Source organism: Macaca thibetana, chromosome 2 (genome assembly GCF_024542745.1).
Source record: "Macaca thibetana thibetana isolate TM-01 chromosome 2, ASM2454274v1, whole genome shotgun sequence".
NCBI lineage: Eukaryota > Metazoa > Chordata > Mammalia > Primates > Cercopithecidae > Macaca > Macaca thibetana.
Genome location: NC_065579.1, coordinates 92,848,140 through 92,872,604, shown reverse-complemented (window position 1 = coordinate 92,872,604; position 24,465 = coordinate 92,848,140). Strand labels below are relative to the sequence as shown.

Below are 24,465 nucleotides of genomic sequence, written 5' to 3'. Positions count from 1 at the left end.
CGATAAATAAAAGTTGTGATAAGAAAGTAGCATGAGACTTAAGATAAAATAGACTATGAACCAAAGTCTTTGATGAATATGGGAGAGTGCCTGGAGCTCAGTGGTCCTGGAAATGAGGAGAGAGGGCAGCATGGCTAAATCTGGTGGTAGTGGTAGGATGGTACAAAGTGATGAAGAAGCAATGACATAGAAGCACATGGGGGGCAAAGACATAGCCACCTGGAGGAGGGTGGAATAAACAGCCTCCCCTGAGAGCATTGCAGGGGAATGGGTTCCTGGGAGGAGCCAAGCGTGAGTTCAGGGAAAAGCCAGATATGAGGGTGGGAGGGGGGCTGTTCTGACAATCAAAATGGGACAGATGAGAGGGACAGGACCAGTGGGCAAGCTGTCACCTCTCTGTGGTTATGTCCACTCTCATAAGAGTATAAATACTTCCTGAAGAAGAATGAGAAGATGGAATTCCCCATTGGATCCCTCGGAACTAACAACTTTCGTCGCTTTACTCCGGAGTCACTGGTGGAGATAGAGAAGCAAATTGCTGCCAAGCAAGCAGCAAAGAAAGCCAGAGAGAAGCACAGGGAGCAGAAGGACCAAGAAGAGAAGACTCGGCCACAGCTAGACTTGAAAGCCTGCAACCAGCTGCCCAAGTTCTATGGTGAGCTCCCAGCAGAACTGATCGGGGAGCCCCTGGAGGATCTAGACACCTTCTACAGCACACACCGGGTAAGAGCTACCAGTAGGAATGTCTGCTCTCAGCTCTTGGAGAGGAAGTCGTGGTCCCACCCAGTCCAGGAAGTCCTCCTGAACCCTGGGTGATGTAGTCTACTAAAGATTCCGTTAACAACAAAAAAACCATATCTAACTTCTTTGATGATCTCTTTGAATTTTTATGACATTTATGATAGAAACTAACTAAACCTAGATCTTCAAAAGCAGATAACTGCTGCAGAGCTTTCAGAGAAAGTTGGCTGTTCCTTTGGATGAGCTCTGGCCTGGGGCCTCCAGATGAGTTGGCTCTCTTTGCAGGTGGAGAGCACACATCTTGAGGTTGGGGGAGGAGTATGGGGATGAGGACAGAAAGCAGGATGATTTAAGCCAGTGGTCCTCAACTATGATCTTGGAACCCCTGGTGTACCCAAAACTCTTTTAGTGGGTTTATAAAATCAAAACTATTTTATAACAATACTTGGATATAATTTGTCTTTTTCACACACATTCTCTTATCATCATACATTGGTGAATATAGAGGCTATTGATGGGGGATGATGTCATCACTCTAACAGCTACTGGAATGTGTGCTTGTATATTCCCGTGTTTTAAAATTTCCTGAGTTTTAAATTTCTAATATGAGGTATATATACACACATATGATATGTATGTATGTGTGTATAAGCATATATACATATATATTAATTTCTAATATGATATACCTATATATGGCATAAACAAAAAGGTATTAATATAAACAAAATTATTTGGGGTCCTCAATAAGGTTTGAGAATAATAATCCCTGAAATCAAAAAGTTTGAGAATCACTAAACAAGAGCTTCTTCATGGCGATTATCTCACCTATGTTGTATTTGAGATGTTCTATAGAACCAAAAAATGGTGAATGCATGTTTGGGATTTAGGAGAACAGGAACCAGCCATCTCAAATATGGCTAGCAGAGTAAATAAAAAGGCACTGAATATCTTTCTTCCTCCTCTCCCATGCCAAGAGTTCATATACTCCTAAATGCTCAGAGGGAGAAGACAGGAGAGGGTTTAAGAGGCAAAGACATAGGAGGTGGAGACAGAAGAAACATTACAAAACAAGGATGGTTCTCTAGTCAGAAGAGAAATGAAATGCAACCAGAACTTCACCATCCTGCTGCCAGAATCCTCCCCTGGGCATAATACATCTTACCAGCCTGAGGATCGGCTGTCTGTCCATGAAGCACCCTCAGTGGGCTCATCTTGGTGCACTGTCAGTCCCAGAGACCAGGATCTTGCTGAGAGGGTGAGGATATGGCTTTTAGTCCTTGATCCTCTCTATCTCTCTGTACCTCCATTTGGCTGTCATTGACCTGTGGTTCCGAGAGCCCTTCTTGCTCATGAGCCTGAGATAATGCCACTCATGTTTAAAAATATGGTTGTATAAGGAGTCTTGTTTCTCATTGGAGGTCCACTTTCTGTTTTGTTTTGTTTTAGACATTTATGGTGCTGAACAAAGGGAGGACCATTTCCCGGTTTAGTGCCACTCGGGCCCTGTGGCTATTCAGTCCTTTCAACCTGATCAGAAGAACGGCCATCAAAGTGTCTGTCCACTCATATCCTTTGCACAATTGCCTCTTCCACGTGTTAGAATCAGACTTTGCCCACCGTGTCCAGTACCTTCTTTAGAGGTTAACAACAGAGCCCTTATCCAATTGAATCCCAAAAGGACAATGAGGTTATTAGATTGAAAAAATGGCCTGTGCCTTTAATATGTCCCACACCCCAAAGCAGTCCCAAGACACAGAGGAAGTGTTCATGCAACACACAGGTGGTTTGGATCCACCTGAGACTAATCTAGACACACCTGTGGATGCACAATTTGAAAAAAGCCCTCTTTATGAGGGGAGGTTTGCTGATGTCCCCAGACACATTCTCACCACAGTGTGTGGTCCGTTCTCCCCACAACACAACAGGCAGTAAGAGGGCCCAAACCTTCTTTGGGCAGATGAGATAGGCGTGGGTTGTTACTCTGTGCCATAACCATGGCAAAAGGGCAGCACCTCCTAGAGGGCAAGGAAAGCAGACCATGATGGGAAGCGCACACACAGTCTCAATGAGACTTCGTTGGTCATGGGGCACTGTTAACATCACAAGTTACTCAAAAACTCCTAGCAGATTTAAAATGTCAATAATCCGCGCTTCATGCCGTACAAGACTGTAATGATTAGAGACACATTGGTCAAATGTCTACTATATGAATTGTTTTTAGGTAGTGTCAGAAGCTGCCTTCAGGGGATTTTGCAAGGCAAGCCAAACTAGTAGAGAAAAGAAACTTTGGTTTGTTTTCCTAAGATCTTCCTGGGTAGTCCTAATGGAAAGATCCTAATGACCTAAGATCCTTGATCATTGGGAGGACTGGAAGTTCCTTATGACAAATTTAGCCCTGGCTTGCAGGAGATTGATGTGCAAGAATACACCTGCCTCGGTTGCCTGACAAATGGTAACCAGCCTTTTCTTAGAAGGCATCAGTAAAAAAGAGCTCTACCCTGCTCCCTAACTCTGAGGCAGATTGTTGGATTTCTGGACAGTTCTCATTGAGCTAGTAACCTTGGCACAGTCATCTAGCTGCACACTCAACATGAAGCTGCACGGTTGATGAAGTTGCATTACGTTTTCTCTTTTTACATTTTTGTCTTTATGGCTAGCCAGCAAGAATTACGTTTTCTGAGCTGAATCTTGAATTTTCAGATTCTACAGAAGGATATTTAATGACAATAGCAGTCTCCCACTTGCTAAATACTTCCTAAGTGTCAACACCATCATCAGTTCAAAGTAGAGATTACCATCCCCATTCTACAGATAATGAAACTGACACACAGAGGCATTAAGTAAATTATCCAAGATTACGTACCTAGTTAAGAAGAAGTCCAGCCTGCATCCTGCATAGAGCAGTATCTGCAGTGAGGAAGTAGGCAGTTAATGGAAAGTAATCAGGATAATTATTCTCTCAATGTGTCATCTCTGCTTGGGTAGTTATTGCTTTTTCAAAATATATACAATTACATTGAAATTACAAATAAAGAGAAATCACAAACGTACAAACTCCTCTATATGGATTCTGGTTGAATTACATCTGGATAAGTAAAAAACAGCTAATTAGAAATAAAATCCCCTTAAAAGAACCAAGTGACCAGTGAATATTCTCTTCATCTTGAGATTTGATGAGTAAAATAATTGCTTGGTAGAGTCACAGCTGAACAGAAAAGCTGTTGAGGGGGTCTCTTCCTCACAAAAGTCTGCATTTAAATCTCATAAATTTGGTAACTCCAGCCCCAAAAGATACTAGAATTCTCAGGGCCCTATTATTAATATTTCACCAAAAATATAATTCTAATCACATTTGCTATGAATGTTTTCATAATTAATATTATACATAAGATATATTACTTTTAAAGGTTTGTAGAATTGGAGACATGATTTTAGTTTAATCCATGGATTAACATTTCCCCCCTGTGAGCATACTTCCTAATTTAATTGTAAGTCAGCAGGAAAATGTGGTTTAATTAACAGAATTTTTCTTTTCAAAATAGATGTGTTCCTAAGTAACTAAAACCGGACACATCAAGGCATTTACAGAAAACGAAAATACATTTAAATACTTGCGCTCAAATTGAAAAATAAGTGTTGTACTCTCTCTGTAGGTCAAGCTTATCTTCAAGCTTTGTTTTTCCTTAGGAAGTACTGTTAGGAGCCCAGCTATTCCTAAGAAAAATGTCCAAGTGGGAACAATTTACCTTTAAATTCTCCCCACTAACGTTTCTTCCCTTCTATTTACCCCATTTACCCACCTTCCTTTCAATGTCTCCCTCCCTTTCTGGTGATCCCTTTGCCCATAGTCAGCTGTCAATATTTTCCACTCTGGCTATTCAGAGTTCTCCACTCCAGCCTAATTCTACTTGGGGTTTTCTTCCGGAGCCAGTATTTCACTTCCCTGTGCCTGCCTCCACCGTTCCTATCTGGAAGACCATTTCCTTGGTGGAACTGATCTCAACTAGGTTATGCAAACAATCTGATGAAACTAATTCCCATGAAAGTTTGTACCTCTTCACTTATCTCCAAGTTTCTAACTTCTCTTTGTCTTTTAGAATAAAAAAAACATTTGCCAGATGAAATTTCAGAACATTTTGTGTAGTGAAATGAAGACTTCGGGGCAGAAGGACATTTTGAAAAAGGGAGTCTGTTTCCTTCTATCTTGCTCAGAGTTTATCAGACAGATAGAGTTCACATCTCTGCAGCATGGTTGACTAGCTGCATGACCTGAGAAAAGTTATTTAACTATTATTTTCTGTCAGCCTGCTTCTCAGCTTCAAAATGTAGATAATAATACCCACCTGTAGATTAGCTGTATTAGAAGTAACATGGGCAAAGTACTCAGCCTAGCTTAGGCACACTCAGTAAATGTTAGTGGTCATTATGTGACAAGATCATAAAGCTAATACTAGCTAAGATTTATAAATGTAATTATTCAGCATCAAGGTGATCCTAGATGACATCACAGAGACTTGGTGATCTCAGATTTTCCTTAACACAGGCTTTTCAGGTGGTTCAGTTTATTTATTACAGTCACTATTTTGGTTAATTGTGTGTGCATGACCCGAACTGACCTTCCAGAGAAAATTGAGTGAGTAGATTTGCTATCATTATTGTACCTTCTCTTTTTGCTTTCTTTTCTTCCTTCACTTGGCAGTCTTTGTCTTTTATTTATCTTGCCATGACTCATGTGGGTAGTGCTGAATCTTATTGTCTATTTGTCTTTGTAATAACTAGGTCTCTCCTTCTATGAGCTTTGTTTCATAAACATACACGATTTTCAGTTTCAAGGAGAAACAGATTAGTGGTTCTCAACTTTGGCTGCATATTGCAATTTTTGGGGAGATTTTTTAAATGCCTGAGTCCCAGCCCCAGAAAGTCTAATTTCTAATTTCATTAGTCTAAGGTGGCTGGTAAGATGAGTCCCCTCGCCCCCGACACACACACACACACACACACACACACACACACACACACTCACTTGTTAGATGCACACATAAATTTATGCCTTAGAGAAGGTATGCTTTTGAGAAGGCCTACTGTGAAAGAGAGACAGGAGCAAAGCTGAGACAGAACTAAGAACAAATGGCTCTGGAGTATATTTAGAAAATAATTCATAAATGAAGCTGCTTAAGTTATCAAGCTTCATATGGCTCAAAGGAATCTTAGTATTCCGGAGGTTATTCTATTTCCCTAGGTTAGTGGATGAAACCTCTGTAGTTTCTGAATGTGGAAACTTTCCAAAACCACTCCATATCCACACATCTGGGAGGGATACTCTCACTCCAGCTTGAACCTAACATACCTTTGGGTATAATAACAGGTGCTTTGCAGAGCTTTCTTTTCTTTTCTTTTCTTTTTTTTTTTTTTTTTGCTAACCATAACAGTAATGCATGCCACAACAGAAAATATGTTATATTTTTATTAATAGATTAAAGGAAAACAATCACATAGTCTTCTTAATTGATGCTAAAAGTCATTTGATAAAATTTAATTTCCATTTATAATTTTAAATTCTTAGAAAAGTTGGAAGAGAAAGGAATAAATGTGGCACATATATGACATGGAATACTATGCAGCCATAAAAAAGGATGAGTTCATGTCCTTTGCAGGGACATGGATGAAGCTGGAAACCATCATTCTCAGCAAACTAACACGAGAACAGAAAACCAAACACTGCATTTTCTCACTCGTAAGTGGGAGTTGAACAATGAGAACACATGAACACAGGGAGGAGAACATCACACACCGGGGCCTATTGAGGGGTAGGGGGGCTAGGGGAGGGATAGCATTAGGAGAAATACCTAGTGTAGATGACAGGTTAATGGGTGCAGCAAACCACCATGGCACGTGTATACCTATGTAACAAACCTACACATTCTGCACATGTACCCCAGAACTTTAAGTATAATAATTTTTAAAAAGGGAATTGCATCACCCTGAGAAAGGATATTCATTGTTTTAAAGTATCAAGCATCATACTTAATTGTGAACATGGAACGCTTTCCCTTTGAGATCAAAAGAAAAAAAAAACCAAAGATGTCTGTTCTTCTCATTTCCACTTTGTAACAGAAGTCTCAGCCAGCATAGTAAAGAAAAGGAAAAAAAGTGCAAGAAGAAGAAAAGTACCAAAGATGTAATTTACAGATAATAAGATTGTATACATAAAATATCCAACATAACATACAAGAATTAATAAAAGAGTATAGTAAGGTAGCTGGGTACAAATTAACATACATAAATCAATTGTATATATACACTAGCAACAAATAGAAAATAGTACCATTTCATTTACACTGGCATTTTAAAATGTCAAGTATCTAGGAATAAGATTATCAAAGTATGAGTAAGATGTCTATAAGGAAAATTATAATAAGTGTTGTGCAAAATTTTTAAAGAAAACCAAATCAGTGGGGAGACATGTTCTCAGATTCAAAGTCTCAATATTGTAGACTCCCCAAAATTACTAATAAATTTAATATGATCCTCAAATCAATATTTCAACAGGCTTCTTTTGGTATTACTTGACAAACTTTAAACTTTAAATTTTCTTCCTCAAAAGTTTACATGAAATTTTAAAGAGCAAATTATAGCCAAGAAACTTTTGAGGAAGAAATACAAAGTGGGAGAACTCATTCTACTGGATGTCAAGATTTACTATAAAGCTCTAATTGAAACAGTGTGCCATTGGTGTAAGATTGGTCAGAACAATGTAACAGAATAGACAGTCCATAAACAGACCAACACATATATAAACATCTAATGTGTGAAAAGGTGGCACCCCAGAACAGTAGGGAAAAGGCGGTCTTCAAAAAGTGATGCTGAAGAATAAGGAATCCCACTGGAAAAACTACATTAAACATGCAACTTTGCGCCACACACAATAATCAATTCTAGGTAGATCAACATCTCACGTTCTTTGTGAAATATAAATACATAAAGCTCTTTTTTTTTATTATACTTGAAGTTCTGGAGTACATGTGCAGAAAGTGCAGGTTTGTTACATAGATATACACATGCCATGGTGGTTTGCTGCACCCATCAACCCATCATCTGCATTAGGTATTTCTCCTAATGCTCTCTCTCCCCTAGCCCCCCATCCCTCAACAGGCCCTGGCATGTGATGCTCCCCTCCCTGTGTCCATGTGTTCTCATTGTTCAACTCCCACTTACAAGTGAGAAAATGCAGTGTTTGGTTTTCTGTTCTCGTGTTAGTTTGCTGAGAATGATGGTTTCCAGCTTCATCCATGTCCCTGCAAAGGACATGAACTCATCCTTTTTTATGGCTGCATAGTATTCTATGGTGTATATGTGCCACATTTTCTTTTTTATTATTGTTATTATTATTATTATTATACTTTAAGTTCTAGGGATGTGCCACATTTTCTTTATCCAGTCTATCACTGATGGACATTTGGTTGGTTCCAAGTCTTTGCTATTGTGAACAGTGCCCCAATAAACATATGTGTGCATGTGTCTTTATAGTAGAATAATTTGTAATCCTTTGGGTATATACCCAGTAATGGGATTGCTGGGTCAAATGGTATTTGTGGTTCTAGATCCTTGAGGAATCACCACACTGTCTTCCACAATGGTTGAACTAATTTCACTCCCACCAACAGCGTAAAAGCATTCCTATTTCTCCACATCCTCTCCAGCATCTGACTTTTTAATGATTGCCATTCTAACTGGTATGAGATGCCATCTCATTGTGGTTTTGATTTGCATTTCTCTAATGACCAGTGATGATGAGCTTTTTATCATATGCTTGTTGTCTGCATAAAAGTCTTCTTTTGAGAAGTGTCTGTTCATATCCTTTGCCCACTTTTGGTGGGGTTGTTTGGTTTTTCTCTTGAAAATTTGTTTAAGTTCTTTGTAGATTCTGGATATTAGCCCTTTGTCAGATGAGTAGATTGCAAAAATTATCTTCCATTCTGTAGGTTGCCTGTTCACTTTGATGACAGCTTCTTTTGCTGTGCAGAAGCTCTTTTGTTTAATTCGATTCCATTTGTCCATTTTGGCTTTTGTTGCCATTGCTTTTGATGTATTAGTCATGAAGCCTTTGCCCATGCCTATGTCCTGAATGGTATTGCCTAGGTTTTCTTCTAGGGTTTTTATGGTTTTAGGTCTTATGTTTAAGTATTTAATCTACCTTGAGTTAACTTTTATACAAGGTGTAAGGAAGGGGTCCAGTTTTCTGCATAAGGCTAGCCATTTTTCCCCACACCATTTATTAAATAGCGAATCCTTTCCCCATTGCTTGTTTTTGTCAGGTTTGTCAAAGATCAGATGGTTGTAGTGGGTGGTATTACTTCTGAGGCCTATGTTCTGTTCCATTGGTCTATATATCTGTTTTGGTACCAGTACCATGCTATTTTGGTTACTGTAGCTTTGTAGTACAATTTGAAGTCAGGCAGCATGATGCCTCCAACTTTGTTCTTTTTGCTTAGGATTGTCTTGGCTATGTGGGCTCTTTTTTGGTTCCATATGAAATTTAAAGTAGATTTTTCTAATCCTATGAAGAAAATCAGTGGCAGCTTGATGGGGATAGCATTGAATCTATAAATTACTTTGGGCAGTATGATCATTTTCATGATATTGATTCTTCCTATCCATGAGCATGGAATATTTTTCCATTTATTTGTGTCCTCTCTTATTTCCTTGAGCAGTTGTTTTTAGTTCTCCTTGAAGAAGTCCTTCACATTCCTTGTAAGTTGTATTCCTAGGTATTTTATTCTCTTTGTAGCAACTGTGAATGGGAGTTCACTCATGATTTGGCTGTTTGTCTGTTACTGTTATATAGGAATGCTTGTGATTTTTGCACACTGATTTTGTATCCTGAGACTTTGCTGAAGTTGCTTATCAGCTTAAGGAGATTTTGGGCTGAGATGATGGGGTTTTCTAAATATACAATAATGTTATCTGCGAACAGAGACAATTTGACTTCCTCTTTTCCTATTTGAATATTCCTTTTTTCTTTCTCTTGCCTGATTGCCCTGGCCAGAACTTCCAATACTATGTTGAATAGGAGTGATGAGACAGGGCATCCTTGTCTTGTGCTGGTTTTCAAAGGAAATGCTTCCAGTTTTTGCCCATTCAGTATGATATTGGCTAGGTGTTTGTCATAAATAGCTCTTATTATTTTGAGATATATTCCATCATACCCAGTTTATTGAGAGTTTTTAGTATGAAGGGGTGTTGAATTTTGTCGAAGGCCTTTTCTGCATCTATTGAGATAATCATGTGGGTTTTGTTTTTGTGATGGATTACACTTATTGACTTGCATATGTTGAACCAGCTTTGATCCCAGGTATGAAGCCAACTTGATCATAGTGGATAAGCTTTTTGAAAGGAAAAAACAAAGAGGAATATCTTTATGACCTCAGATTAAGGAAAACTTTATTACATATGACACAAGAAGCACTAACTATAGAGGGAAAAACTGATACATTTTAGTATACTACAATTAAGAATGTTCATCAGAAGACAACTTTAAGAGCGTGAAAAAGCAAGTGCTTATATTCAGAGTAATGAACCCTACAAATCAATTAGAAAAATGTCAGAACAACCACTTGTAAAATAGCACAAAATTTGAATAGGCACTTTACAAAAGTGGAAATCCAAATGGCCATAAACATATGAAAGTATTCTTAACCTTTTTTTAAATCAAAGAGATGCAAATTAAAATCATACTGAAATATTATTACATGTTCATCATAGAAGGGAAATTTTTTAAAGTGTCACAATACCAAGTATTGGGAATGACATGGAGCAACAGAAACTCACACACTGCTAGTGGGAGTGTAAATTTGGACAACCTCTTTGGAAAGCATTGGGCATTATCTGTTAAAGGTGAAAGCACACATATACCGTATTCCTTTATTACACTCTTAACATACCTGTGTTTAACAGAAATATGTAATTGTGGCCACCAGAATACAGTTACAAGAAAGTTTATGAACATTTGCCCATAAAAACTCCAAACGAGAAACCACTCAAATGTCCATAAACTTTGAGTACGTTAACTATTTCTGTTACATTCTAAAATGAGAAAATGTACAGCAATAAAAATGAATGAACTTTAGTCCTGCACAACAATAAGGATGAGTCTTAAGAATGTAATATTGAACAAAAAAGGCCAAATGCAAAGGATTATATAAACATGATTCATTTATATAAAATTTGAAATCAGGCAAAACTAAACTATTTTGTTTAGGAATGCATACTTATGAAGTAAAAAACATCAATAAAGTAAGGCAAGAAAAAGTACCAAAAATTAGGAGAATAGTAGCCTCCAGGGCAGAAGAAGGAGGACGTAATTGGAAAGGGGCTGGTAAAGTGTTGGTCATATTCCATTTTATGGCATGGGTAGTTGTCACACAAGCTACTATGGAGTGAATTGTGTCCCCTCAAAATTCAAATGTTGAAACTAACCCCCTATGTTGCTGTGTTGGAGATTGGGCCTTTAAGGAGGTGACTGAGGTTAAATGAAGTCACAAGAGTAGAGCCCTTAAGTGGTAGAACGGGTGTCCTTATAAGAGAAAGAGACAGAGTCTTCTCCCCTTCGTGTGAGAACACAAGGACAAAGCAGTCATCTATAAGCTAGAAAGAGAGTCTTTCCCAGACCCAACTATGCTGACATCCCAATCTCAGGCTTTAACCTCCAGATTTTTGAGAAAATAAATTTCTGTTGCATAAGCCACCCATCTATGATAGTTTGTTACGGCATCAAGGGCTGATTAATATATAAGCATTTGTTTTAAAACAATTAATTTATGTTTTATGTACATTTTTATTATACATGTTACATATCATAATAAAAACTTAATAATTTTTAAAATAAATGACCATTGCATTAATGCTGAACACTGAAAATATAAATCAGAAGATGGTAACTAGGTAGAGAAATCACAAAATCATAAAATTATATTTAATATAGTTGAGATTATATAGCACGTAAAATGTCTATGCTTCTTCCGAACTTTTAATGCAAAACACTTTTTTCAAAATGAGTTATTTGGGAGTTATCCGGAGATTCTGGTTAAATATGGAAGATAGAATGCATATGTTTTACCCCACCCTCTCAAAATGCCAATAGAATGACAGCATGGGGAAAAGAACAGTATAAATATACAAGAACAAAGAGAAAGAGAATGGAAAACACAGAGAACAAATGATGTCAAAACAACTGGAAGACCAGAAGTGGGCGGAGAAGTGCTAAATCACTTAGCAGATCAGGGCTAGTTAAACCACGGTGCCTCCAGAGGGGGATAAAAATGAGAATAAAGGCATTTTACCCCCTACAAGCCCCAGAGGCCCTGCAAGTGTTGACATGATACAAATAGCAAGAAATGGAAGCAGAAAGAGGAAAGAACCTGGGAGCAGAGTATGTTTACTTATTGCTGTTTCTATAATAACAAAAAGTTAAAGAGTATTATTTAAAGTTGACAGATCAAGAAATGGACAAAATAATTATATTTGACAGTACAAAGGTAAGCACAAAAAAAGATATTATTGAATACAGTCAGATGATGGATAAAACAGAGAGGAAAGGAAAGAGAATCACCAAACTGAAATAAGAGATTTTGTTTCAAGAACTAGCACACTAAGGACAATGTATTACATGGTTTTAATTATAATTAAAAATTTATAATAAGTTTTTACTTACAAAGATAACCACTAGGATAAAGATACAAACTCTTTAGTAATCTATATATTTGTAACAAATAATATGACAAACTCTAAATACTGGAAGAATTGTACATCAAAAAATAAAAAGCAAACAAGATACGCCAAATAATGAAAAGGTGCAAAAGTGATTGGGGTTTCAGACCGTGAATATTAAATCATTATAACTAGGCTCAAACACATATTTATTAATCAAAGTAGGAACCATTACAATCAACACATTTTTGCCAATAAGAAATGAGTTTGTTTATTCCTGTAGCATAAAAGTCCATGCTTCGGGATTCAACAAACTCTTGGAAAGCATTTTCTGCATCCTGCTGGTTGTGGAAGTGTTTCACCTGCAAAAAATTGTTGAGATGCTTGAACAAGTGGTAGTTGGTTGGTGAGAGGTAAAGTGAATATGGCAGATGAGGCAAAACTTCATAGCCCAATTTGCTCAACTTTTGAAGTAAGTGTTGATTGTGTGACATGCAGTCGGTTGTTGTGGAGAAGAATTGGGCCCTTTCTTTCTTTTTTTTTTTTTTATACTTTAAGTTCTAGGGTACATGTGCATAACGTGCAGGTTTGTTACATATGTATACTTGTGCCATGTTGCTGTGCTGCACCCATCAACTCGTCAGCACCCATCAACTCGTCCTTTACATCCAGTACAACTCCCAATGCCATCCTTCCCCCCTCCCCCCCCCCCCCCCCCCCTCCCCATAATAGGCCCCGGTGTGTGATGTTCCCCTTCCCGAGTCCAAGTGATCTCATTGTTCAGTTCCCACCTATGAGTGAGAACATGCGGTGTTTGGTTTTCTGTTCTTGCAATAGTTTGCCGAGAATGATGGTTTCCAGCTGCATCCATGTCCCTACAAAGGACACAAACTCATCCTTTTTTATGGCTGCATAGTATTCCATGGTGTATATGTGCCACGTTTTCTTAATCCAGTCTGTCACTGATGGACATTTGGGTTGATTCCAAGTCTTTGCTATTGTGAATAGTGCCGCAATAAACATACATGTGTGTGTGTCTTTATAGCAGCATGATTTATAATCCTTTGGGTATATACCCAGTAACGGGATGGCTGGGTCATATGGTACTTCTAGTTCTAGATCCTTGAGGAATCGCTATGCTGTTTTCCATACTGGTTGAACGAGTTTACAATCCCACCAACAGTGTAAAAGTGTTCCTATTTCTCCACATCCTCTCTAGCACATGTTGTTTCCTGACATTTTAATGATTGCCACTCTAACTGGTGTGAGATGATATCTCATTGTGTTTTGATTTGCATTTCTCTGATGGCCAGTGATTACAAGCATTTTTTCATGTGTCTGTAGGCTGTATGCATGTCTTCTTTTGAGAAATGTCTGTTCATATCCCTTGCCCACTTTTTGATGGGGTTGTTTGTTTTTTTCTTGTAAATTTGTTTGAGTTCTTTGTAGGTTCTTGATATTAGCCCTTTGTCAGATGACTAGATTGCAAAAATTTTCTCCCATTCTGTAGGAATGGGGAAAGGATTCCCTATTTAATAAATGGTGCTGGGAAAATTGGCCAGCCATAAGTAGAAAGCTGAAACTGGATCCTTTCCTTACTCCTTATACAAAAATTAATTCAAGATGGATTAGAGACTTAAATGTTAGACCTAATACCATAAAAACCCTAGAAGAAAACCTAGGTAATACCATTCAGGACATAGGCATGGGCAAGGACTTCATGTCTAAAACACCAAAAGCAATGGCAACAAAAGCCAAAATTGACAAATGGGATCTAATTAAACTAAAGAGCTTCTGCACAGCAAAAGAAACTACCATCAGAGTGAACAGGCCCTTTCTATTGACCAGTGCTGGCTTCGGGCCTTGCAGTTTTCCTTGCATCTCATCGATTTGCTGAGCATACTTCTCAGATGTAATGGCTTTGCTGGGATTCAGAAAGCTGTAGTGGATCAGACCGGCAGCAGACCACCAAGCAGTGACTATGACTTTTTTTGGTGCAAGTTGGGTTTTGGGAAGTGCTTTGGAGCTTCTTCTCAATCCAACCAGCAAGCTGGTCATTGCCGGTTGTCATGTAAAATTCACTTTTCATCGCACATCACAATCTGGTTAAGAAATAGTTCATTTTTGTTGCATAGAATAAGAGAAGACAACACTTCAAAATGATGATTTTTTAAGCATTTTTCCTTAGCTTATGAGGCACCCACTTATGGAGCTTTTTCACCTTTCCAATTTGCTTCAAATGACGAATGACCGTAGAACGGTCATGTTGCTTTCTTCGGCAACTTCTTGTGTAGTTGTAAGAGGATCAGCTTCGATGATTGCTCTCAACTGGTCATTGTCAACTTCCAATGGCCAGCCACTACTCTCCTCATCTTCAAGGCTCTCTCCTTTGCAAAACTTCTTGAACCACCACTGCACTGTACCTTTGTTAGCAGTTCCTGGGCCAAATGCATTGCTGATGTTGAGTTGTCTCTGCCGCTTTACAACCCATTTTGAACTCAAATAAGAAAATTGCTAGAATTTGCTTTTTCTGTAACATAATTTCCATAGTCTAAAATAAATATAAAATAAACAGCAAGTAGTCATTAGCAAAAAAACATAAAATGAGAAATGAACATTAAAATGATGTATAACATAGCCACATTTATTTAAGAATGTATTCCAATATCAAATGGAAAATTTCAACAATGCAAAAACCACAATTACTTTTGTACCAACCTAATATTTTAAAAACTAAATACATCATATAGAATAATATAAACAAGCTAAGACTAAGCAAATCTCTCATGTCAATAAATATAAATGGATTTGACTCACCTATTTTTAAAAATGCCTATTACATTACAAAGCAATACCCAACTCCATGTTGAATAAAAGAGATACTCCTCATGGTGACACAGAAAGGCTAAAATTATAGAATTCGAAAGACATAAGCAAAGGCAAAAAAAGAAAGCAGTATCCATGATCTTAATATTATAGCAAGTGGAATTTAGGTCAAAAAGCATGAAATAGGACAAAAATTGCACAGACATATTAATATTAAAGACATAATAGTAATCTATATCTTTGCAACAAATAAGATGGCAACAATATTTATAAATCAGAAATTATTAGAGTAGGAAGATAAATAAAAACATTGTAGGAATAGAAATTTTCAAATAATTTTAGCCAATAACAGATCAAATGTATTCAAAAGTAAACATAATCCAGCATATAAACAGAACCAAAGACAAGAACCACATGATTATCTCAATTGATGCAGAAAAGGCTTTTGACAAAATTCAACAGCCCTTCATGCTAAAAACGCTCAATAAATTCGGTATTGATGGAACGTACCTCAAAATAATAAGAGCTATTTATGACAAACCCACAGCCAATATCATACTGAATGGGCAAAAACTGGAAAAATTCCCTTTGAAAACTGGCACAAGACAGGGATGCCCTCTCTCACCACTCCTATTCAACATAGTGTTGGAAGTTCTGGCTAGGGCAATCAGGCAAGAGAAAGAAATCAAGGGTATTCAGTTAGGAAAAGAAGAAGTCAAATTGTCCCTGTTTGCAGATGACATGATTGTATATTTAGAAAACCCCATTGTCTCAGCCCAAAATCTCCTTAAGCTGATAAGCAACTCAGCAAAGTCTCAGGATACAAAATTAATGTGCAAAAATCACAAGCATTCTTATACACCAGTAACAGACAAACAGAGAGCCAAATCAGGAATGAACTTCCATTCACAATTGCTTCAAAGAGAATCAAATACCTAGGAATCCAACTTACAAGGGATGTAAAGGACCTCTTCAAGGAGAACTACAAACCACTGCTCAGTGAAATGAAAGAGGACACAAACAAATGGAAGAACATACCATGCTCATGGATAGGAAGAATCAATATCGTGAAAATGGCCATACTGCCCAAGGTAATTTATAGATTCAATGCCATCCCCATCAAGCTACCAATGAGTTTCTTCACAGAATTGGAAAAAACTGCTTTAAAGTTCATATGGAACCAAAAAAGAGCCCGCATCTCCAAGACAATCCTAAGTCAAAAGAACAAAGCTGGAGGCATCACGCTACCTGACTTCAAACTATACTACAAGGCTACAGTAACCAAAACAGCATGGTACTGGTACCAAAACAGAGATATAGACCAATGGAACAGAAAAGAGTCCTCAGAAATAATAGCACACATCTACAGCCATTTGATCTTTGACAAACCTGAGAGAAACAAGAAATGGGGAAAGGATTCCCTATTTAATAAATGGTGCTGGGAAAATTGGCTAGCCATAAGTAGAAAGCTGAAACTGGATCTTTTCCTTACTCCTTATACGAAAATTAATTCAAGATGGATTAGAGACTTAAATGTTAGACCTAATACCATAAAAATCCTAGAGGAAAACCTAGGTAGTACCATTCAGGACATAGGCATGGGCAAAGACTTCATGTCTAAAACACCAAAAGCAATGGCAGCAAAAGCCAAAATTGACAAATGAGATCTCATTAAACTAAAGAGCTTCTGCACAGCAAAAGAAACTACCATCAGAGTGAACAGGCAACCTACAGAATGGGAGAAAATTTTTGCAATCTACTCATCTGACAAAGGGCTAATATCCAGAACCTACAAAGAACTCAAACAAATTTTTTTTTTTTTTTTTTTTTTTTTTTTTTTTTTTTTTTTTTGAGACGGGGTCTCGCTCTGTCACCCAGGCTGGAGTGCAGTGGCCGGATCTCAGCTCACTGCAAGCTCCGCCTCCCGGGTTCACGCCATTCTCCTGCCTCAGCCTCCCGAGTAGCTGGGACTACAGGCGCCCGCCACCTCGCCCGGCTAGTTTTTTGTATTTTTTAGTAGAGACGGGGTTTCACCGGGTTAGCCAAGATGGTCTTGATCTCCTGACCTTGTGATCCACCCATCTCGGCCTCCCAAAGTGCTGGGATTACAGGCTTGAGCCACCGCGCCCGGCCAGAACTCAAACAAATTAACAAGAAAAAAACAAACAACCCCATCAAAAAGTGGGCAAAGGATATGAACAGACATTTCTCAAAAGAAGACATTCATACAGCCAACAGACACATGAAAAAATGCTCATCATCACTGGCCATCAGAGAAATGTAAATCAAAACCACAATGAGATACCATCTCACACCAGTTAGAATGGCAATCATTAAAAAGTCAGGAAACAACAGGTGCTGGAGAGGATGTGGAGAAATAGGAACACTTTTACACTGTTGGTGGGATTGTAAACTAGTTCAACCATTATGGAAAACAGTATGGCGATTCCTCAAGGATCTAGAACTAGATGTACGATATGACCCAGCCATCCCATTACTGGGTATATACCCAAAGGATTATAAATTATGCTGCTATAAAGACACATGCACACGTATGTTTATTGCAGCACTATTCACAATAGCAAAGACTTGGAATCAACCCAAATGTCCATCAGTGACAGATTGGATTAAGAAAATGTGGCACATATACACCATGGAATACTATGCAGCCATAAAAAAGGATGAGTTTGAGTCCTTTGTAGGGACTTGGATGCAGCTGGAATCCATCATTCTTAGCAAACTATCACAAGAACAGAAAACCAAACACCGCATGTTCTCACTCATAGGTGGGAACTGAACAATGAGATCACTCGGACTCAGGAAGGGGAACATCACACACCGGGGCCTATCATGGGGAGGGGGGAGGGGGGAGGGATTGCATTGGGAGTTATACTGGATGTAAAGGACGAGTTGATGGGTGCAGCACAGCAACATGGCACAAGTATACATATGTAACAAACCTGCACGTTATGCACATGTACCCTACAACTTAAAGTATAATAATAATAAATAAATTTAAAATAATTAAATAAATAAATAAAATAAAGCCTGCATTGACGTTAAAAAAAAATGTATTCAAAAGTATGTAAAGTTATAGATGGCCTAGTAATATAATTAATATAATGTATCTGATTAATATATAGCAAACTACCTTCCCTACCAATAGAAAATGCACATCCTTTTCAAAAACACAAACAAATCAAACCAAATATTAAGCCATGACAAAAACCTCAATAAGCTCCAGAAGGTGGAAATAATATAGAAAACATTCTCTGACCACATTGCAATAAAGTTAAAAAATAATAACCAAACTTAATAAAATGAGAGGACTTTCCACTTGATAATTTTTAAAAAATCTCTCTTAAAGAACTCTTGGACAAAAGACAAACTACAAACTAAAATTATATAATTTCTAGGGAAGAAAAGATAAAAAAAACAGTTTAATAAAAACCTAGAGAGTGCAGTTAAAGACATACATATTCAGGGAGTAATTCACAGCACTAAAGCATAGAATATTTATATCAGTAAAAGCTGAAAAGAAATTATTTAAAGACCTAACATAAAACTAGAAAAAGGATAACAAATGAAAGAAAGAAGTTAATAATTATAAAAAGCAATAAATTAGAAAATAGAAAAACAGCAGATCTAATAAATCCAAATGCTGTTTTAAAAATATGCACAAGACCTTTATACTAAAAAAAAAAAAAGTATTATTGAGAGAAATTTTAAAGTACCTAAATGAATTAAAGGATGTCTCATGTGACTGGATTAGAAGATTCACAATTGTTAAAGTGTGAGTGCTGCCCAAATTAGTCTATAAATTCAATGACATCCCCAAAAAAATCCCAGCAGCAGCTGTTTTGTAGAAATTAACTGAACAGATTTCATTTGCATGGATGAAGCAAAGTTTATTTAACTGTTTTACTATTGATAGACGTTCATGCTTATCATAATTAACATAATCCTCATATTTTGCCACCACATATTAATTTTTTGGTGAATATTCTTACACATGTATCTTCGTACACATAATATAAGTAAAATTAAGGGATGAATTTCTAGAAGTAGAATTGCCAGGTCAAAAGGGTGTACATTTTAATTTTTGAGATGTTGCCAAATTGTCTTCCAAAGTTGGATCCTTTCCATTCCCACTAATTATCAAATCGATTCTTTAAGAGATTTTGTATTAACTGAATTATTGACATAATTCCCTTTATACGCACACTATGAAAAATATAACATATACAAATCTACCTATATGGTCTCCAGCCTAGGGATTTGTGTGACAGGTATTGGATGATGTTCAGCATCCTTGGCCTCGTGGAAATAATCAGACTAGATTTTCTTTTTGAAATGCAAATTGATAATAGCCATTAGTTGTTTCCTATGTTGCTGAGAGCCCAGAGGAAGAGAATAAATGTCCTTGGGATAGACTGGGGATTCTGAAGATCATGCTGGATATTTGTGAAAAAGCATTAAATTGTAGCCAGTAAGGAATCAGAAACCAATCTTTTTTTTTTTTTTTTTTTTTTTGAGACGGAGTCTCGCTCTGTCGCCCAGGCTGGAGTGCAGTGGCCGGATCTCAGCTCACTGCAAGCTCCGCCTCCCGGGTCTACGCCATTCTCCTGCCTCAGCCTCCCGAGTAGCTGGGACTACAGGCGCCCGCCACCTCGCCCGGCTAGTTTTTTGTATTTTTTAGTAGAGACGGGGTTTCACTGTGTTAGCCAGGATGGTCTCGATCTCCTGACCTCGTGATCCACCCGTCTCGGCCTCCCAAAGTGCTGGGATTACAGGCTTGAGCCACCGCGCCCGGCCAGAAACCAATCTTATTGCCATGTTCTTAACAGAATCTTTTTCCTTGTCTTCCCTCTCTTCTATTATTCCTTGCTGAAACATTAGCTTTGCATAATTATCTGCTGATAATGGTAGGTCTATGCCTTTCTGTATGCCTGCCTATCTGTCTGCTTGTGGAAAGATAAAGATATATGTTCCATTTTCTAATCCCCTTTTTTGCCTAGGAGGAAACTAAAGGTTATTCCTCAGATTGGGCACCAGAAGGTGAAGAGAGCAGAGGGTCAAAAATTGTTAAGAAGGGCAAGACCAGAACTTTCCTACTCTCCCCATGCCCTGGTTTAAGAGAGTCATTGAAGGGGCTCTTTGATTACCCTAGGACACTCATCACTAACCATATCAAAATTCTGGAAAACTTTGACAAATTATAGCAATTTGGTTGTAGGGAAGATAAATGTTTTCTCACCTGGAAAAGAACATGTGAAATGAAGCTGCATCTACTGCAGACAGGGAAGTGGGTGTTTAACACTGCATGCATAAAGTATTGATTTGTATCTTTTGAAATTTATGGAACTGTTATCATATTGTATGTGTGCTTTATCTGATGTTTTAAAATTATGTTTTTGAGATTTGCCCAAATGGATACATGAAGACCTAATTCATTCATTTTTTATTGCCATATAGTATTCCATAAAGGTATTACTCTGTGTTTTCTCCTCAAAGTCAGTTTTCCTTTCTACATTTAGGTATTTCGATCTCCTAGAATTTATTTTTGTATGTGTGTGGTATGAGATAGGCTTCCAATACTTTTCCATATGGATTATTCCAACATTATTTTCAATACATCATTTCCCAAGTGGTTTCTACCACTGCTTCTGCCATGCACCAGATTCCCATGTCGACGGAATCTGTTTCTCCCAGTAATCTCATTGTCACATCCTGAGTCAACACCACATGGATTAAAACGCTCTATAGTAAGACTTAACCTGGTTGATTCACATGCCCCTCCTTATTTGTCTTCTTGACAATTATTTTGGTTCTTCTTGTTTCTTTACTTTTCCATATCAGTTTAAGGGTTATATTTTCCAGCTCTTTTCTTACAAGTCTGTGGAAACTTTGTTTGGTAATGCGCTGAATTTATTTATCACCACAAGAGGAGTCACCACATTTACAATACGAAGCCTTCCCACACATCAGTATGGCAGATCTCTTAATTTATACAGGTCTTCTTTAATATTTTTCTACAACATTTTATAATGTCTTTTTCCTAGGTACATTGCAATTTTGGTTGCCCTGTTGAATATTTATTATTGCTAAACTATCTTAATATTATTAATTTTTATATTTTGATTTTGCATCCAGCAACCCTGCTGAGCTCCTTAAAGTTAAATTTTTCTCTAGATTCCCTTGGACTTTCTATTTAGACAGTTATATTATCTGCAAATAATGACAAACTTGTTTCTTCCTTTATGATTCTTATACCATTTGTTTATTTCTCCTGTCTTACTGAATTGGCCAGGACCTGCAACATGATTCTGATTCAAAGCTATGACAGTGAGCATATTTATTTTGCTCCAGATTTTAAAGTGTGTGCTTCTAATGTTTCACTATTATGGTGTTTCTGAGAGTCTCATAATTACTCTTTATATCAAATTTTTCCATTTCTTGTTTGTTGAGATTTTCATCATTAATGGGTGTTGGCTTCTATCAGTATTTTTATGTTTATTGAGGTTATCATATAGTCTTTCATCTGTTAATATAGTAAATCTGTAAACTAACAGATTTGCTAGTCTATTTTTAATGGTTCCAGCTGATCATTTTGCTGGATTCAATTTGCCGCATTTCATTTTATCTATTTTGCTAAATGAGGCTGGCCTGTAATCTTCTTTCATAAACTGTCCCTTTGGGATGTTCCACCTCCCTCCTGAATTGTCCCTGGGAACTCCAACTTATTCTTACTTTGTTTAGCAGGGCAATTCATCTCTCTCCATCTCCTACAATGTTTCTCAACAAGTGATCTAAGGATATCTATGCACATATAATTTTAAAATCTAACATGTAAGATTAATTATGATATTCACAGAATTTCTAACTTTTTGTGTTTTCAAAAACAGTGCATGTGCTTCAAAAACTGATTTCATTCCTAATGGTTAACATGGAGTTAATTATAGGCAGTTTATCTTGACTAATGTATTTTATTGTCACCTGACGGTTGTTTACACTAGTCAGACTTGCATTTGCCATTGTTACTGTCGCATTGCATAACATCACAATTCAAAAAAAAGGAGCCATCACTTCGAAAGTGGTTTTCTGAAGCCTAACAATAATGATAAAAATAGAAATACAAATCCTACAATGTGAAATAAGGTCACAATATAAGTAATGAATGGCCTCCATTGTAAAAATATAAAGCATGAATATGTTTGTCATGAGACAACTGGACAATGGATGTGGATAATCTCCCCAAAACAGACAAAAATATATAAGAAAATGGGAGTCATGACAATGAATAATGATAATTGAATTTTATTGGACCAATGATCCTTTTGTCCTAGCACCCAGTTTATTATCTGCTAACATTTTTGTCAAGTAATGATATAAAGCTATCAAAACTTCCATATTATTTTCCAATAAAGCTTATCAACCCCACTTTTAAACCAATTGATTGTCTCTACTACAAGTACAAAATAAGGCTTTCCAGTATAAAACTGTGAAAATTTTATGTTAAAGGTTGAGAAGACAACAAAACTATAGAGTCATCATTCATCCTCATATCAAAAACAAGCACAATTGCACTCTTGCTGGTAAGATACGAAACCAGTTTCCAAATCAATTACAAATATTGCAGTTGGAAAAGAAACAAGAAAAACAATTGGTATAATTCCTTAATCAGAAGTATTGCATTCGTTATAATGTGACTGGCATTTAAAGGCAATGACTGTTATGTATAAGAGCAGACATTTTGTTTTATAGTTGAACAAAACTATGAATAAATAAGTTGTCAGCATATGTTCACTATATATATGGGAAAGACTCAGTGACTTTTTGTTCTATTTATCATGAAGCTAATTTTAAAAGGAGAGCTTTCTGGTATAATTAAAAATTAGTTTGAACCTATGAAACAGACTTTAAAAGGTATGTTGGCTTATGCACTAATGTTTGTAGCAGCATTATTCACAATAGCCAAATATGTCCATCAACAGATGAATGGATAAAAAATGTAGTATATATGTAAACCATGGAATATCATTCAGTTTTAAAAATGAATGAGATTCTGATACATGCCACAACATTGACGAAGCATTGTGCTAAGTAAAATAACTCAAACGCAAAAGAACAAATGTTGCATGATTCCACCTTTAGTAGGTACCTAGAATAGGCAAATTCATGGAGACAGAGAGTAGAGTGAAAGTTGCCAGAGAGGAGGAATGGGGAGTTATCGTTTAATGGGTACATTTCTGTTTGGGATTATAAAAAAGTTTGGAAACAGATAGCGGTGACGGTTCCACAACACTGAATGTACTCAATGCCACTAAATTGTGTACTTAAAAATGGTGAAAGTGGTAAATGTTATGTTATGTATATTATACATAGTTTACCAAAACTTTTTTTTTAAAGAGGAAAGGTATTAAATTGCCATTGAAGAAATCCAGCCACAAAGTCAGCAAGGAAAGGTATCACTACCTAGATAGAAGATGCTGCTTCCAAATTCCAATGCTAGCTCATACCTTATTCACAGAACGCAGCTGGGAGTCTGTAATATGCCTCCAGATTCTGATTTGCTGTTGAGGTACACAGTGGAAATTGTGAATACAAACTGATTGTGGTCACTTAGTGTACATCTCTTTGACCTACTGGGCTGAAATGAAAAGTGAGTAAGAGAGGCTGCTCTCCCACATTGAATTGCTTTGGCTGGCAAATGGGAAAGGCTTACACAGAGTTTTAAAAATAAGGCATGAAATTTTTTAATTACGATTTTTATGAATACAAGTTAGGTATCTCAGTGATCCATTCAGAATTTGAATATTATGAATCTTTGCTTTCAGAGCCTGAATATCGGGATTCGTAACAATCAGACATCAGTGGTGCAAGTGCCTCAATGGCTGAAAGCTTGACTTTTTCCCAATACCCAATGATTTTCTTCATTCACCAGAAAAAGCACTTAGGAAATAACACACTGGGCTTATTAAAAATTACATCCGAATGCTGTAACCGAACATCAAGAAATAACTTGCAGAGCCAAATACCACCAAAGAGAGGATGCAACTCCATTAGCTGCTGTTGAGCTGGGGCACTTGCCTTCTGGTGAAACACTGAAAATAGTCTTTAGAGAGCACTCTCTCCATAATTTCTGGGTCTGTGTTTGATTTGACAAACCAGAAATATCCGTCAAAGCTT

The 24,465-nt window shown here is 37.2% G+C and overlaps 1 protein-coding gene across 3 annotated transcripts in view; it reads left to right on the top strand.

The window, feature by feature from the left end:
- The first annotated feature begins 453 nt into the window (after positions 1-453).
- SCN10A (sodium voltage-gated channel alpha subunit 10) overlaps positions 454-24,465 on the top strand; it is a 100,858-nt gene continuing 76,846 nt past the window's right edge. For all 3 annotated transcript variants that reach the window (XM_050778351.1, XM_050778350.1, XM_050778349.1), the window contains exons 1-3: positions 454-723; positions 2,191-2,318; positions 5,297-5,377. In XM_050778351.1, coding sequence (XP_050634308.1) covers positions 454-723; positions 2,191-2,318; positions 5,297-5,377 — 479 coding nt within the window. The remainder of the gene's footprint in view (positions 724-2,190; positions 2,319-5,296; positions 5,378-24,465) is intronic.